This window comes from Diabrotica virgifera, chromosome 5 (assembly GCF_917563875.1).
Source record: "Diabrotica virgifera virgifera chromosome 5, PGI_DIABVI_V3a".
NCBI classification, from domain to species: Eukaryota; Metazoa; Arthropoda; class Insecta; order Coleoptera; family Chrysomelidae; genus Diabrotica; species Diabrotica virgifera.
In genome coordinates, this window is record NC_065447.1 from 217,750,524 (window position 1) to 217,767,899 (window position 17,376).

The following is a 17,376-nucleotide window of genomic DNA, read 5'->3' on the forward strand; positions in this document are numbered from 1 at the left end:
TGTTCTGGGTTACCTCTTCTCTTTGTGAAGATAACCGCTTGGGTCTTATCTGGATTTATTGCTATTTTCCATTGGATACTCCATTCTTCTATTGTATCCAATGCCGTCTGTAGATTTCTTACAGCTATATCTAGGGTTTTGCAGCAATTGCAGTGTCGTCTGCATAAAGGCTGATCAATGTTCCGGGTGTTCTTGGGACATCTGCTGTATATATGCTATACAGAAGGGGTGATAAAACTGCCCCTGTGGTACTCCAGCTTCCGGCATTCCGTGTTCTGACAGAACTGGTTCTATCCGGACCCTGAACTTCCGGTCGCTTAGATACGAGGAGATGAGTTTCGTCATGGCCCCGCTGTATCCATAATCTCTCATTTTGTATGTCAGTCCTTCATGCCACACTCTATCAAAGGCTTTGCTTACATCCAGAAAGGCTGCTCCCGTATATTGTTGGTCATTGAATCCATCTACTATATATTCGGTAAGTCTTAATATTTGATGTTCGCTGGAATGTTGAGATCTGAATCCAAATTGTGCTTCTGGGATTATGCCTAGCCTGTCTGTCTCTGATTGGAGCCTGGTTTGGATGACTCGCTCCACTATCTTACTAACTGCTGGAAGTAAGCTAATCGGCCTGTAATTTTGCGGAAATATGTGATTCTTTCCTGGCTTGGGTATCATAATTACATGGACTTCCTTCCATCGATTTGGGAAGAGCCTGTATCTTAGTATTGCGTTTGTTATATTTGTCAAATACACAACTGCTTTCGAGGGAAGATACTTCAGAGCTCTGTTAGTGATTTCGTCTGGACCAGGTGCTTTCTTTGGTGAACTTTTTCGAATCAGTTCACTTATTTCTCTTGGTGATGTGGGATTTATTATTTCTTCTTGTTCTTCGGGCGTTTCTAGTTCTGTTTCTTCGATAAAGTCTATATCTTCGTCTTGGTGATAATTCAGTGTGCACTCTCTTTCAAGTGTCCTTCTCATCACCTCGGCTTTATCTTCTTCTGTGTAGACGATCCCGTTTTCTCCATGTAGTGGGGGAATGGGTTTTCTATCGTTTCTTAAAGTTCTTTGGAGCCTCCATATTTCTTGCATATTTTGGCTCCTTTCCTCCATTTCTTTTATGTAGTTTTCCCACTTTTGGCTTCTATGGTCTATTAGTGCCTGTTTGACTTGTCGATTCAGTCGATTTGCCCTATTTTTATCTTCCTGGTCTCTTGTTCTTCTGGCTCTCTTTTTGGCTCTGTTCTTTTCCCTTATCATTTCTTTTATTTCCTGATTTATGTCTCTAAATCTTCCCATATGAATTTCATATTCTTCTTCAGTAGTGCTATTTCTTAGTGCTTCTTTTATGATGTTTTCGAGCTCTAGGACTTTTTCCTCTATTTCTTGTGGATTGTCAATTGCTCACTAGGCGTTTGAAGTTAGACCACTTGGTTTTCTTTCTTTTCTTTGTTGTTTTGTTATCTTCTTCCCATGTACCTATTTCTATGAGTATGGGGTTGTGGTCTGCTGATCCTTCGTTTAAGGTTCGGATGTCTGTTTGTAGTCCTAGGCTTTTGGCCACTACTATATCTAAATGGGTTGGTAGAGCATTTCCAGGAAAGTATGTTGGTTCGATGGGCCCAATCACCATGGTGTCTTCGTTGTTCACTAGATACTTATTCAGTATTCTACCGTTTCTGTTTGTAGCTCTATCGTTCCAGTTAGGGGATCGGGCGTTTAAGTCTCCTATTATTATGGACGGTTCTTCGGCGTTCAGGAACGCATTCAGGTCGTCGTCGTTTAAAGGATCTGTTGACCTTACATATGCTGAAGTGATCCTTATTTCACCTTGTCTCATCTGGACTTTTATTGTTGTTGCTTCCATAGTGTTTAGTGGTGGCGTATGTTGTAATGTATGATTTATTCCTTTTCTCACTAGGATAGCAGTTCCTCCTGAATTTGCTCTAAGGTCGTTCCTGTAGATGTCCTATCTTATTTTTCATAAAATCAAATCAAAGCTAATAGCCACGACAGAGACATCTGGATACATATGCAAACAGTTTATTTCCGCTATAAATAAAATATTAAAATTTGAGAATTATTAAGTTGTGTTGAATCTGTATTGTTACAAATGGCATCATTTTTATAAAACATAATATTAAAGTAAAATTATTTATTAGGTGCAGCAATAATATTGTGTAACATCTCCAGAAAACTCACAGGTCAGCTTATATCTCTTTAGGTGGAGTTGTTGAATGTTGATTTTTATATATACATAATCCTGTTCTACTGTGAAGTCTTGAAATAATCCTAATTTTTATCGAGAGAAGCTGAATTCTAAAATCGTAGCTGAGTTTAAGATTAAACATAATATAATAGAAGCTTCATAAATTTTTCTAAAGCCTTTTTACATATTATATTTAAGCATTTTATAATATGCTGGACTGTTTACAATGTATATATTTCAAATATAGGTGCCATTTTTTTTTTCTCGATCATTTTGTTTTTATTTTGGAAATATATAATATTTTAAAAGATCATTGTTTTTTATTTAGTAATTTGTGTAATATTGTTGAATTGGCTGCCGGAAATATAACAGCAATCCAATGACCAAAATATACTATAATAGTGCTAAAAAAATGTTCAACAAAAGCAGCAAAAATGCGTGTATAGAATAGAATAGAAATATACTTTATTGTCACTGAAAATTTTACAATTTTATGGACAAAGCGTAGGTACAAAGAGTAGGAAAAAAACAACAACAAATACAGTTTACTGAAACTACACAAATCGTCAATATTATTACAAAATAAAAGATAATGAAATAAAACAAAACAATACAGAGTGTTTCATTAATAATTGGAAATATTTTAACTGTAGATTTCTGGGCTCAAAATATTACGGTTTAACCTAAATCACCTACTCCGAAAAGGCTTCCTAAGGGAGCTGGTGCTCTTTGAAGATGGTGCCTTTTAATTAGTTTTTTTGAAATACCTCTAGAACACATCTATTCAGAAAAACTAAAACTGGTACGGCTATTTATCTTCCAGAGATAAATCTATTTCATAAATTGCGAGTTTCTAGTACCAGTCATATTCATCCTCTTTGGGTAGGGCAACGGTTATTTTATCGCATAACTTTTTTGTCTTTAACTTTTAAGCATTTTGACACTGGATTATTAAATTGTATGGTATTCTAGTACTAAAAGTTACTCTTACTTTAAGTCGGTAGGATACACCGTTTTCTAAAAAAATCGATTTGAAATTTTTTCGTTTTTTTAATTTGATCAAAATTTAAAAAAAATTAAAAAAAACGGTGTATTTTACCGACCTAAAGTAAGAGTAACTTTTAGTACTAGAATACCTCATAATTTAATAATCTAGTGTCAAAAATGTTTCAAAATTAAAGGCACAAAAAATAATGCGATAAAATAACCGTTGACCTACCTACTCAAAACGCACGCATATGACCGGTACTAGAAATTCGCGATTGATGAGATCAATTCATCTCTGGAATAACCGTGCCAGTTTTCGTTTATTGTTTTCATAGTTTTTTTTGAAAAAATTTTCAAATTAAATAAACACAAAATTTTCAAATCGACATTTCTAGAAAACGGTATATCCTACTGACTTAAAGCAGGAGTACCTTTTATTACTAGAATGCCTCACAATTTAATAATCCAGTGTCAAAAAGGCTTAAAAGTTAAAGATAAAAAAAAGATAAATAGGCGTACCAGTTTTGGTTTCTCTGAATAGAAGCGTTCTGGAGGTATTACAAAAAAACTAATTACAATATGCCTTTTTCAAAGAGCTCTAGCTTTTGTAAGAAGCATTTTCAGACTAGGTGATTTGGGTTAAATCTTAATACATATTTTGAGCCCAGGAATCTACAATTAAATTATTTCCAATTATGTTATGGTTATTATTATGGTTGTATTATGCAAATTGCATAATACAACCTTAGGAACTAATAAGTTCAGCGTATAACACTCAAATATAGATAATAATAATAAATCTAATAAACTCTAATAATCCAAAGTCAAAAAACAGATTTGAATTAAGACTCATTGTTTTAAAACAGATGGGTGAATAGACATTGAAAAGGAGCATAAACAAAGAAGCTCTGTTCTTTAACGGCGAGCTACCGGCAAATAGATATACCTAAATACATTTTATAGATAAAGAACAGATTACACGAAAATATACGCAAACAATACACAGTGTTTCAAATTATCAAAGGTAAAGCGATTACAAATATTGCAATTTCGCATTATATATTATTATACAATGTCTCACACAGCCAACGGTGAATAGATAATCAGAAGAAGCTTGAAAACAAAAAACGTCTGTTGTTATAGAACTTCGAGCAGCAGAAAATAGATAGGTACCTGTACAGTACATACAGTCGGAAAAATGAAAGAGTACCCATGAACGATCACATCAATCACATATTTTGTATTTGCTGTTTTTTTTCCATAAATATCAAACGAGAGAGATAGATTATTAATAATCTGAATAATATGTGATTGATGTGATCGTTCATGGGTATTCTTTCATTTTTCCGACTGTAAATATAGTTTATAATAAAGAATCCATTACACGAAAATGTCGATATCCCAACAATATATTATGTACACTGTTTCAAAGCGTTTTAATAGTGCAATAATTGCAAAATATTTTGTTCAATTTTTTGAATGAAATTTTGTTTCGACATGTCGCGTTGGGGCCCCGTAGAATTGATACGGCGGTAGCTACGCCGCTGGGGGCAATCCTAGATCTGCAGAGGCTAACCATGATTTTCAAAATAAATTGCACAATTTGGATGCGATATTTAGGCCACATTACCAGAGGTGCGAAATATGAGATATTAAGGCTCATAATGCAAGATAAAATTAAGGGTATAAGAAGAATTTCCTGGCTGAGAAACATAAGAGAGTGGTATAGTTGCAGCTCAGTAGATCTTTTCGGAGCAGCCGCCAATAAGGTACGGATAGCTGTGATGATAGCCAACCTTCGATAGGAGAAGGAACTACAAGAAGAAGAAGATGCGTTGTTCAGGTGCCAGTCTCATGTTGAAATGACAAACCAAACTAAACATAAATTGTCAACTGTCAAAATGGCTGCTATCAAAAATAGTATTGCCATAGGAAAAGTAAATATAAATAATAAGTATTAAACATTTTTATACTTCACTTGATCCATTTGTCACCGTGGTTTGTAAGTACGTCCGAGAAGTCGTGTACACAAAGCCCTGATGAGTTATTGGTAGAGCATTCGACTACAGATCGCGGAGGTCCCGGGTTCAAATCCGGACACGGACGATTCTTTTTTATTTTTGGTATTGTTTTAATAAAATTTTTTTGAAAGTGGTAATATCAAAATTAGTTTAATCATTAAATAAAATACAAATAAACTGTTTGAAGTATATTTATTTCGTTGAAATCATATAATAGAAGTATAACTTCTTACGTGCGGAGAAAGTACACATACTCGTATACATTCTTTTTGTTTCAATTTAATTGTGGCTTATTTCCCAATCAAAATAGTTAATTATTAAAGTAGCTTTATATTCCAGAATAATAAAAATTGTTATTATGAAAAGTTATTTGGAATTAAAAACTATCATATATCATATAGGTATCAAATTTTTCAATTTTATACGAGGTAGGTATGTAAAAAATATGAATTTCGCTTAACAGTAAGTGCCTTTATAGTGCAAAATATTTTAATTAGAAAGATGTAATTGAACATTGAAACTTGGTTTTTAATTCCAAACAACTTTTCTCAATAAGAATTTTTGATATTGTGAAATTTAAAGGTACTTTACTCTTGAATGAAATTCATATTTTTTGACGTACCTCGTATAAAATTAATAAAATGTGATATCTCATGGTTGCATCTTAGATTCTATACGATGCAGAGTATTTTATAAAGAATAACTTTTTTTCGTAAAGCTGATAATAAAAAAGTTATTAATAGGTTCCAATTTACGCCGACATACTGTATAAGAGCACAAAATAAATTTTTTTGTTGAACATTTGAAAATGGTAGTAATTCTGTAAAACTACGAAGTTTTCGAAATTACATTTTTTGAGTCGTCGTATCATTTGAATTAAATTTTTGAGATTTTTTTTGAATGAAACATCGTTCAGTAAGATGTTTGAAAGGTAAGTTGTGCAAATTTGAGAGTTTTATAAGTAAAATTGTATTAGTTACACATTTTTAAACAATATTCATGTAAGTCTCACTTTCCGCCCACACCGTACTTATGCCCATACATTTTATTTCTTTTTATTATAACTATAAGATAGCTTAATCGTTCTTCTTTCATGTCCAATTTGTAAAATTTTATTTGATCCATTAGTTAAAGAATTACATTAAAATAACCCAACGTTCTCCGAACGCTAGTTTACAGTGCGCCAATGTTTGTGAGAATGATGACTTTAGCGTTATAAATAAAAAATTATAGAAGCTATATATTTAATTTTACAAAAATCTTTATACATATAATGTTTTTTTTGTAAAATTTTCTGAATTTTTCAATGGTCAAGTCAGTTCTTTTCTAAAATTTATATTTTTGGAGTTATTTAAAAAAACATCTAACTTCGCAGTTCATTTGTTTAATAAAAAATGAAGCACCCACTTCTGGAGTAGAACTTTTTGATATGTTGTTTAATTAACATTTTTTTCTTAATCAAATTACAAAAAGTTCTATCTTGTTTGATTTTTGCAAACTTATTTGCATCTATTTTGGTTAGGTTAGGTTCCTAGGCTATTTTGGGTTCATTAAAAAAAATACAGTCACGTTGGAACAAAATTTATTTTGTTATTTTACGATATGTATACACTGGTTCCAAAAAATAAGTTTCGAACATCATTACTTCCGACATTAATTTCTAGACATATACGTTTCGCACACACATGACAAATTTTTTACTACTTAAAATATTTTATGATGGATGGAGAATATTATCAAAGAGATAACTCTGCTGTCAAATAAGTGCTATATTTGATTGTTTTAATGGGTTTTATCGTACGTAGGGATAAAGTAAGAGAAAATGCTGTTTACCTAGAGAAGAGAGTGAGATAGATTTATTTACTAACCCTCGTAAGACGGTGCCTAGATTCTTATGTAAACAGTGCAGGGTGCATTTGCACCCTATCCGTATATCCATTTTTTTATATGTAAACGGGAAATTTCATTTGAAAGATAATTAGAACTTGTTTATTATACTATGAAGTAACATTTTACAAACAAAATACTTATTTCTTCTTAAAAAAGTTAATTATCGTTGCAAGACAAACACATGACATTTTTTACAGAGTGAGCAACACAAAGTTTTTACACACAATAGGGTAATGCCGGGACTTTCAGTCTTTTTTTTCTCTGGCATAAGTAGCACCGACCTTGTCGACATGGTCCCGCAACTCTGTTAGCCCCAGGAGGAACATCTGAAACGTCTAATTCAGGATAGAATATGCAATTTTCATCATTTGACGTAACTGAGGCTATTATTTGTGTTTTGATGACTAGATAACATTTTCTTATACCAATTCCCACCCTAAGTCTCATAAAAACTTTGTCTTGCATACAAATGTTTCCCATCGTAATTTGGATTTTTTATTTTCCAAATTTTGAAAACCTTTATGGCTGAAATAATAAAGTAAATAGTGAAAAAACTACCTGCGTGTTTTGCGCTGTGTTGTGTATTGTTGTGCCATTTGGCTACTACGTCAACAGCTCCTTTTGTTTTGTTATAATGAAGTATCATTTCAGGTTTATTGGGATCGTGCAAGTTCGGCAAAGCGACCTCTATTTCTACGCTCTGTACTTTTATTCGCACTTTTAATTATATTGGCCAATTATATTAGTCCTGGTTGCTGGATAATTGTCAAGACCATAGTCCAAAAAAATAATAAGAAGAAAAAATAAGATGCAGGTTATGTTTAGCAAACGTAAACAATTGTATGTAGTAAATAAAATCAGTTATTAAAATGCAGTACTGCAAGCAAAATACAATTAATTAAATTTACCTTTATATAATAATTGCATATCATATCAATATTGTGGAGCAATATATAATTTTTCTGCGTCAATGACAGAAGGTATGAAATATACGTCAATTTGACAATTTCAATTGACAATATGAATTATTTAAGATAGTTGCAATATTTCTCCGCGACTCGCGCACGGTCGTTTCTCGTTTCCCTTTCCAAGTACTTGCACACCGCGAATAGGAGTTCATCAGATTCACTCCCGTGAAGCAATTATTTATCACTCTCCTCGTCACTATTTTCTTGGTATGCACTTTTTGGTCAAATTCCGTAGCATCATTGTCCATTAAAATCTTAGTTCTTCTTCTCAATCTTAGTTCTCTTATCAATAAAAAATTTGAAGTGTCACTTGTACACACTAATTTACTACACTCAACAAGACTTGGGAGGAAACTTATAAACTGAAGAAAAATATACACTGAATCCACCAAAATAAATAATTCTTACACGTGTCCTGGCACCTGGCAGATTCGATTGAGATAGTTACTGACAAAGGCTTCCGAGTGTATTAAATCTCTAGTAAAATTAGTCAGATCTCTCGAGAACACACTTGTAAAATTATAAGTATTAAAATATTATGGCAAATGTTAACGAGGTTGCGGGGTGCATTTCTACCCCACAGTCACTTTTCCAAAAAAAGCCCTTAAACGCAGAGTTTTAAAATCTATAATGGGTGGAATGCCTTTAGAATTGAATTTAATGCGAATAAAAAAATGGACAAAAAGTAACAAAAAAGACAGGTGCGAAAAAGAAAGTCTGCGATGCAGCTGCACTCCGCACCTGCTTACGAGGGTTAAGAGAAACTAATTTTTCGACAGGTTGACTGGAGGTGAGTTTTATCGTTGAGTAAAAAGGAAGTAGTGAAAAATTTGGTTTTTTTCACATAAAAAATAATAATTGTTGAGTGAAAAATTAGGGCACACTAAATGTTCTATACACTGAATTAATTGAAACGTTTTGCACCGATATGCTGAAACTATTATTCAATTTATTAACGGGATTGTACCTTTTTTGATTGATTGTTTGATTATTCCTTTCATACTATTTCTCTATTTAATATTTTGATTCGATTCTGCTCTAAATGTATAGCACAAATTTTAAGTTAAGTTGGCAGATTTAAAAGCAAGCACCACTTCATAGCACTATTTATAATAGTCCCTTATTTGACAACACAGCCAGTCACAAACGTTTTAGTTAAAATTAAACATTGTCATTGAGCAATAAAATCACAATATTTTCACCTTATCCATATATCTAATTCTAAGACTAACTTTAGCATCTATGAGGTAACATTTAAATAATTTTCTTCGTAAAATTTGGCATCTAATGGATAACGAACTTACATAGAACTTTGGCTTAACACAGACATTTCTTTAACTTTAATATGACGTGGTAAATTGTTTACACTTATCAACAATAGGTATATATTGTATAAGAAAGTACATTTAAATGAAAACGTAAACGTACACCGTGTAAGTACAGTATTGTGCGAATTAATGTGAACACATATTTTTCAAAATTTTACTTTTTTACCAGTTGGCAACACGTTTATGTCAATGTAGTGACAAGTTGTGACAGTCGGTGACACATACTGAGCTACACACCATGATACAATAAATTTAGGTTTCATTATTGGCTCCGTGCGTCTCCCCTCTACTTACAGTCACGTGACACGCTGTCAGATTTTGTCAGGACGTTTTAACATTGAGTCTTATGGGATTATTTTGTTAAACTTGAATATTTTATTTTGTAGTGATAATAACCGAATACAATTGTTAGAATTCATTAGTTGTTAATTTATACTGTAATTTATAGTGCAACAAAAATATTTTCTTTTTCGTTAATAAAGATTTATTGACATAAACTGCGATAGTGAGGTTATGTATACAAAATCAAACTGATAATCAATATTGGAAATAGAAGAATTTATATCAGATTAAGTGCGTTTTTATTTTCTGTTTATATTAATACATAATATCACTAGCGGGACACGGCATTTTTTTTAAATGTCTCATTTAAACATACACAAAGTGTCCTGATAAAATTTCAAAAAACCGCGACCATGAGCAGGTCGGTTGATTTTGCTTTGACACTTTGTTAACGCTCAGAGCGAATATCATGCTACACACGTGATGCATTTTTGTTTTTTTAGAATTGTGTTTTTGCTGAAGTAAGCTGAGTAGGGTTTTTCATCGATTGTCATTTGTTTCAAGCTTCTGTCATGTGTCGTCTAATATTAATATATCTACCTTGCAAAGGAAGGAGTACCTACATGCAAAATGACCTTGAGCCGGGAAGGAGGTCGCAAATGGCGACTAGCTATCAGATTTGCTTTCCATCTCCAGTGACGTACCTTTGAAAGAGGGAAGAAATGCAATTCTTAACGATTTTATTACATCTTTGATGTTAAACAAACAGCTGTAGATCAAGAGCAAATACGTATTAATAAAATATTTTGTTGAAAAGTCAGTTAAATAACATTTTTTTATACTAATAACTTCAGTTATTTGATTGAATGTACAGGAGCTTTACCAGATGGTACGCCTATGCACACAGCTGATCCAATACACAAACACCTTTTACATCGTTGACAAAAACTTATGAGTCATCCACAGACGTTCAAGATGGCCGTTTCGGCTTGAAATTTAAGGTGTTGTTGATATATGACAGACTCCTTCCTAAGTACAAACCAAAGACGTATGACGTAGATATCTTAATATTATACGACACATGACAGAAGCTCGAAACAAATGACTGTGAATGAAAAGCCCTATTAGAGCGTTTTATTTGCTTCTTATTTTTGGAGATAGATGGTATTTTTGGAATCTATAAAGCAGCAATTAGACCTATATTGGCATACACGGCGGAGACAAGACCTGACACATCTAAAACGAGACGACTACTAGAAACAACAGAGATGAAAATACTTCGACGAATATCAGGGAAAAGTCTGTTGGATAGGGAGAGAAGCGAAAATATAAGATCATGCAATGTAGAAGACATTAATGGATGGATGACAAAACGGAAACAGGAGTGGAACGAACACATTAGTAGAATGGCAGAGGATAGGATAGTACGAATAGCACGAGATAAGTCACCAAATGGACGGAGAAGTATTGGTAGACCAATCAAAAGATGGTGCGATAATTTAAACAATTTAGGAGGCTAACATTGAAGAAGAAACAGGCTTTAAAGCCTACATACAAGAAGGAAGAAGAAGAAGAAGATGGTAGGTATTCTCAAAATGTGCACAAATATTGTTACTTTAAGTGAACATTCGTCATTGAGATCTATTAGTACGGGGCGCAAGTTTAACAGCTAACTAAAAAACAAAAAAACACACTTTGAATAAAAAAGAGACACAGATTAAAATGAAAAATAAAAATGTAGAAGGAAGAGATGATTTTTTATTTCCCTTCTAAGTATTATTAATTTAGAAAATTATTCTATGTATATCTATATAATAAAAATAATTAAGAAAATCCAAAAATTTTAGTAAAACGTAGCACACGCTGGAGTTATTGTTCATTACTCCACTGTACGAAAGATAAAAAACAATTGGAAAGATTGAGTTTTTAAAAAATAGGTTTTTGGTACCTATTTATTTTTTTGTATTCTCGAATCATTGCTCCATTGCCAGCAAATAAAAGAAACACTATAACATATTCGTTAATTCTATACCAAAACGCGATAAAGAGATTATAAAAGAAAAGGGAGGCCATATGTTCTATAAAAAAATGAAATTGCACTCATTTATGTTTATTTCTTCGTCTAGTATCTATTAATGAATGTTGTTTATTTCAAATGATCAATAATTGTATTCACATTAATTCAAATTAATTGTAGTTTTGTAAACATTATTTAAAATAGTGTTTTTAATGATTTGAAAATCCCTATTCTCTAAGAAGGAATCAAAGCATCAGGGTCAATCCAAGCCAAGTGGTCCAAAGGTGGTTGCTTGACTATTTTTAATATTTTTTATTTTTCTACCTTTTAAACTTTAGTCTATAGAGAGTACAAAATTGTATTCATTTTATTTTTAAAAAATTTAGTTTGCCGATGACAGCCATTTTTGTTAAAGCGTGTCGTGTCGATAATTTTCACGGAAAACATGGCTTCCCTCTATAGCCAATATTTTTACTGAGGTTTGTCCTAGAACAATAAATCAAAAACCAAACTTTTAAGAAAAGTATGCTTTAAAAAATTGCCTGTAGCATTATTTAATTTCAAACTACTCTTAAGGCTTTAAATGAACCTCAAAGTTTGAAAAGGTAAACTGATAAAATTCCATTTTCAGCATTTTTTTTAACAGCATAAGGCAAGCCGATAATGGTTTGTAATTTTTTTCTGGAAAAGACATACGTACATACTTTAAATAAAAAAAGTTTGAGCTTTGAGACTTGAGTAAATTTTTTCAAAAAAAATCTCAAAAATGTAATTTTTTGAAAAATCTCAAAGTTTGACCCCTTATATCCCTGATGGGCACGGATGAAAAAATTTGAAATTTGGCTGAATGTTAGCCCCTAGCAAGTAGAATAAGAAGTAAAAATTTGGAGTTGCAGACTTACGTCATAAAGGAGTTACAGGCCTGAAAAAATGGTCAAAAATCAAAATGGTCAAAATTTGAGCGTTTGCGGACAGGGTAATTAAAATTCAAATAAACTGTCTAATGAAATAAAAATTAATGTATTTTCACCAGATTTCACAATGAATGCAAATTTATACAGGGTGGGCTAAAGAAAAGAGTTCACCTCGATATTTGGCAATAGTTACCTATTAGATTTTAAGGAAATGCCGAAATAAGTCCATATTTATTTTTATTATATTGCAACTTTTTGGGATATATTTCATACTACGTGACGTCATCCATCAGAGCGTGATGACGCAATCGATGCTTTTTTTAAATGGGAATAGGGGTCTTGTGGCAACTAAACATACATTTTACTGCTGTCAGAAAATAGAAAAAATGTTTATTTCACAAATAAATATTTATTTTTGCTTAAATTAAATCACAACAGCCTCCCACCTACCTCTTGACAGTTTGAACATTTAATTTAAGCGAAAAGCAATGTTTATTTGAAAAGTAATATTTTTTTTTCTATTTTATGACAGCAATAAAATGTATTTTGAGTTAAATAAATTACATACATTCTTCTTTTTGTGTCAATTAATTTAATTCAAAAATTATTTTTTGGCTACCCTGTATAAATAATTATATTATTGTTTATACTACTGAACAGAGAATTGAACACTCTTTCAAATGAGATAACATACGACCCCTATTCCCATTAAAAAAATAATCGATTACGTCATCACGCCCAGATGAATGACGTCACTGACGATGACACGTCATGGAGACGTATGAAATATATATAAAAAAATTGTAATTTCAAAATAAAAATCGACCTGTTTCGGCATTCCCTTAAAATCTAATAACTGCCAAATATCAAGGTGAACTCTTTTCTTTGGCCCACCCAATATAGATTTGTATTCATTGCGAAATCTGGTAAAAATACATTAATTTTTATTTCATTAGACAGTTTATTTGAATTTTAATTACCCTGCCCGCAAACGCTCAAATTTTGACCATTTTGATTTTTGACCATTTTTTCATGCCTGTAACTCCTATATGAGGTAAGTCTGCAACTCCAAATTTTTACTCCTTATTCTACTTGCTAGGGGCTAACATTCAGCCAAATTTCAAATTTTTTCATCCCTGCCCATCAGAGATATAAGGGGTCAAACTTTGAGATTTTTCAAAAAATTACATTTTTGAGATTGTTTTTGAAAAAAATTACTCAAGTCTCAAAGCTCAAACTTTTTTAATATAAAGTATATACGTATGTCTTTTGCAGAAAAAAATTACAAACCATTATCGGCTTGCCTTTTGCTGTTAAAAAAATGCTGAAAATGGAATTTTATCAGTTTACCTTTTCAAACTTTGAGGTTCATTTAAGGCCTTAAGGGTAGTTTGAAATTAAATATTGCCATAGGCCGTCTTTAGAGCATACTTTTCTAAAAAGTTTGGTTTTTGATTTATTGTTCTAGGACAAACCTTAGTGAAAATATTGGCTAAAGAGCGAAGCCATGTTTTCCGTGAAAATGATCGATACGCTTGAACAAAAACGGCTGTCATCGGCAAACTAAATTATTTAAAAATATAATAAATGGAATTCTGTAGTCTCTATAGACTGAAGTTTAAAAGGTAGAAAAATAAAAAATATTAAAAATAGTCAAGCAACCCACTTAATTTATATTGGACCACTTGGCATGGATTGACCCATGAATATGTGTCCTTCTAATAACTATAAGATTCTCAAATTGAGCGTATTGCATTCATAGCATTTACATATTTAGAAACTATTTCACAGTAAGATTAAGGAGTTGAAGTAAATAGGAGATATTTTATCGGGATTAGCTCGTTAAAAAGTCTTGAATACCTATCGATTTAGTACAGTATTTTTTAAACATGGATTGAATGAATCTATTACACTGATTCTGTCATGCGATTTTAGTATCACTATCGTGAACTTTTTGTTCACCATGGTATTTTTTAGCTTATTCCAAGCTTAGGAAGACATAAAATCTCGTGGCTAAGCAATCTCCGTGAATGGTTTGGATGCAGTTCAACTGAACTATTCAGGCGCGTAGCCAACAAAATTATAATTACCAGAATGAACTTGAAGAAGGAGAACTGATAATAAACTTCTGACGAATAACGAAATTAGAATAAACAACGCCTTGTTTACCACAAAAACCAACACAAATATACATTCAATAACACCTGTGGACAAATATATATGATAGATTATGTTGTAACCAACAGAGATATACATCCATCAAAAATAATAATGGACGTAAGATGCCTCAACTCAGCAGATGTAGGTAGCGACCATAGTCATAATCATCATGAAAAACCTCACACCCAAGAGAGCGGCACAAACACAAACAAAAATCAGAGTCGAAGGACTAAATACGGAATCCACGGAATACTTATACAGAAAAACAATATCGGAAAAATTTGCTGAGAATGAAATATTGGAAAACGATAATATCGAGGAAAGTTGGGAAGAACGCGAAAATAATACAGAGATGATGTTATTCCTTGGAGCTTTTATCATTTTTATTGATGATAATGTTATTTCTTGAAGCCGTGTTGCGTGTTTTTCAAAGGTCCGGTAAAGTTAATTTTGGGATAGTAGGCAACAGCAATCATTTATCAAAATGAAAAAGTTCCTATGCTGCCGAGACATAAATCTGAAATTGAGAATGAGAATGTTAAGGTGCTATGGCATCGAAGCTTGGACACTAAAAAAGATAAACATCAAAGCATCGAGGCATTCGAGATGTGGTGCTACAGGAGAATGTTGAAAATACGGAATGGGACGTTTCGATGCCGCCGGTTCATCGCCGGCCGTTTCGATGCCGCCGGTTCATCGCCAGTCCATTTCATGGCCGTCATATCTCGCATTTCCTAGAATTCCTAATTAATACTAAAAATAACTAATAATTGTAACTGTCGAAAATTCGGAAATATATCAGATAGCGATTAATTGACTGGCGATGAATCGGCCGGCATCGGCATCGAACTGGCGGCATCGAAACGGCGGCGATGAAACGTCCTAGACCCTTGAAAATACCATGGACAGAGAGACTAACAAATCAAGCTGTTTTGCTGCAGACGGGGTAGGAATGCGATGTATATAAAAACCATAAAAACGAGAAAATTGGAATATCTAGGCCACATAATAAGAGGGGAAAAGTATTTCCTGCTAAGGCTCATAATCCAAGGAAAAATATCGAGAAAGAGAAATGTGGGACGTATTTTCGAAATTTAAGGGCGTGGTACGGGTGCAGTTCAATACAACTGTTCAGAGCTGCAGCCAACAAAGTTAAGATTGCTGTGATGGTAGTCAACCTCCGATAGGAGACTGTACTGCAAGAAGAAGAAGGCAACAGCTTTTCAATCATCTAATACTGAAAAAGAGAATCACAAGACCTTTCATATATTGATTTACCGTATTTTGGAACAACTCACAGGGAGTTCACTATACTATATATAATATTAAGTATGTAGAATATACTAGATATAATATTAGGTAACCTAATAAAGCTACACACTACACCTTTTGGAAATAACGCAGAATTAGTCATCATGAATTTTATCATAAACTTATATATTTTTTTATTTAAATAAATGAAAGAATATTAATTATTTCAAACGAGTTACCATTTCCCATAAAAAATCTCCATTTTTTTAAAGTAGAAGTTTTAAAAGAATTAAAAATGAAGTTCTTACATTCAAGAAAAACATTATACCGACTATTTCTACAATAAAAGTTAAAATATGGTAATAAAATGAGTAAGTAATACAAGAGAAAAATAATAAATATACTTATTTAATAATATTTGAGTTATTTCCACGAAATAACCAGAGGAGATTGAAGAGGTATATCCAATTTGTCGATATTTAAGTACTGAAAAAGAAAAAAATAATGTATTGCAGTTGCTATATTAAATTTTATCGTTATATTTAGTGAAATATAGTATATTCTTATAAAATATAGAAATAGAATTTGTGCTCGTTGAAAAAGACATGGAAAAATGTATAAAGAACATAAGAACATATAGAGGGCCAGATGCAGACACAGATCACTTTATAGTCGGAATACAAATGAAACAGCTTATACCAATTCTTAGAAACCAACGGAAAAAAGGTACAAAGCAACGAAACCTATTAGATTACTGTCAGAAGAAGAACAAAGTAAATAAGACACTAGTCACTAGAGAAATAGAGAATTCTCCAGAAAATGGAAACATCGAACAAAAATGGATGCAAATAAAAGAATGTATGACCAAAGCAGCGCAAGCCAGTAATAGAAATATAAAAGATGAATACAAAGAATGGTTTGATGAGGAATGTAAAATAGAACTAGATGAACAAAATAAGTTAAGACTCGAAATTTTACAAGTAAAAACACCAGAGATGGATGTAAAATACAACCAACAACATAAGATCAAAGAAAAGAAAATACAATGAAGATAAATTGAAATGCATAGAGGAAAGCTTTAAAAATGGAGAAATTAGAAACTTATATCAAGGAGTAAAAAAATGAGAAAAAGGGTTACCAAAGAAAACCTGTACACTACAAAAGCAAAGATGGAAGGAATTTAGTAAGCGACGGGGAAATGCTGAACAGATGGAAAGAATACTTCGAAGAGCTTCTAAATGAAATACCCGCAACAGAATATTACGAAAAAGAAGAAGAAGAACCGAAGGAAAATACCGATCAAGAAGACAGCGAGGAAAGACCGCCTAAAAAAAGAAATAATAGAG

The 17,376-nt window shown here is 32.3% G+C and overlaps 1 protein-coding gene across 2 annotated transcripts in view; it reads right to left on the reverse strand.

Moving 5' to 3' along the window:
* Window positions 1–6,785: 6,785 nt before the first annotated feature.
* LOC114342975 (lysosomal alpha-glucosidase-like) overlaps window positions 6,786–17,376 on the reverse strand; it is a 55,217-nt gene continuing 44,626 nt past the window's right edge. For both annotated transcript variants that reach the window (XM_050651795.1, XM_050651796.1), the window contains exon 16: window positions 6,786–16,516. In XM_050651795.1, coding sequence (XP_050507752.1) covers window positions 16,454–16,516 — 63 coding nt within the window. In that variant the 3' untranslated portion in view covers window positions 6,786–16,453. The remainder of the gene's footprint in view (window positions 16,517–17,376) is intronic.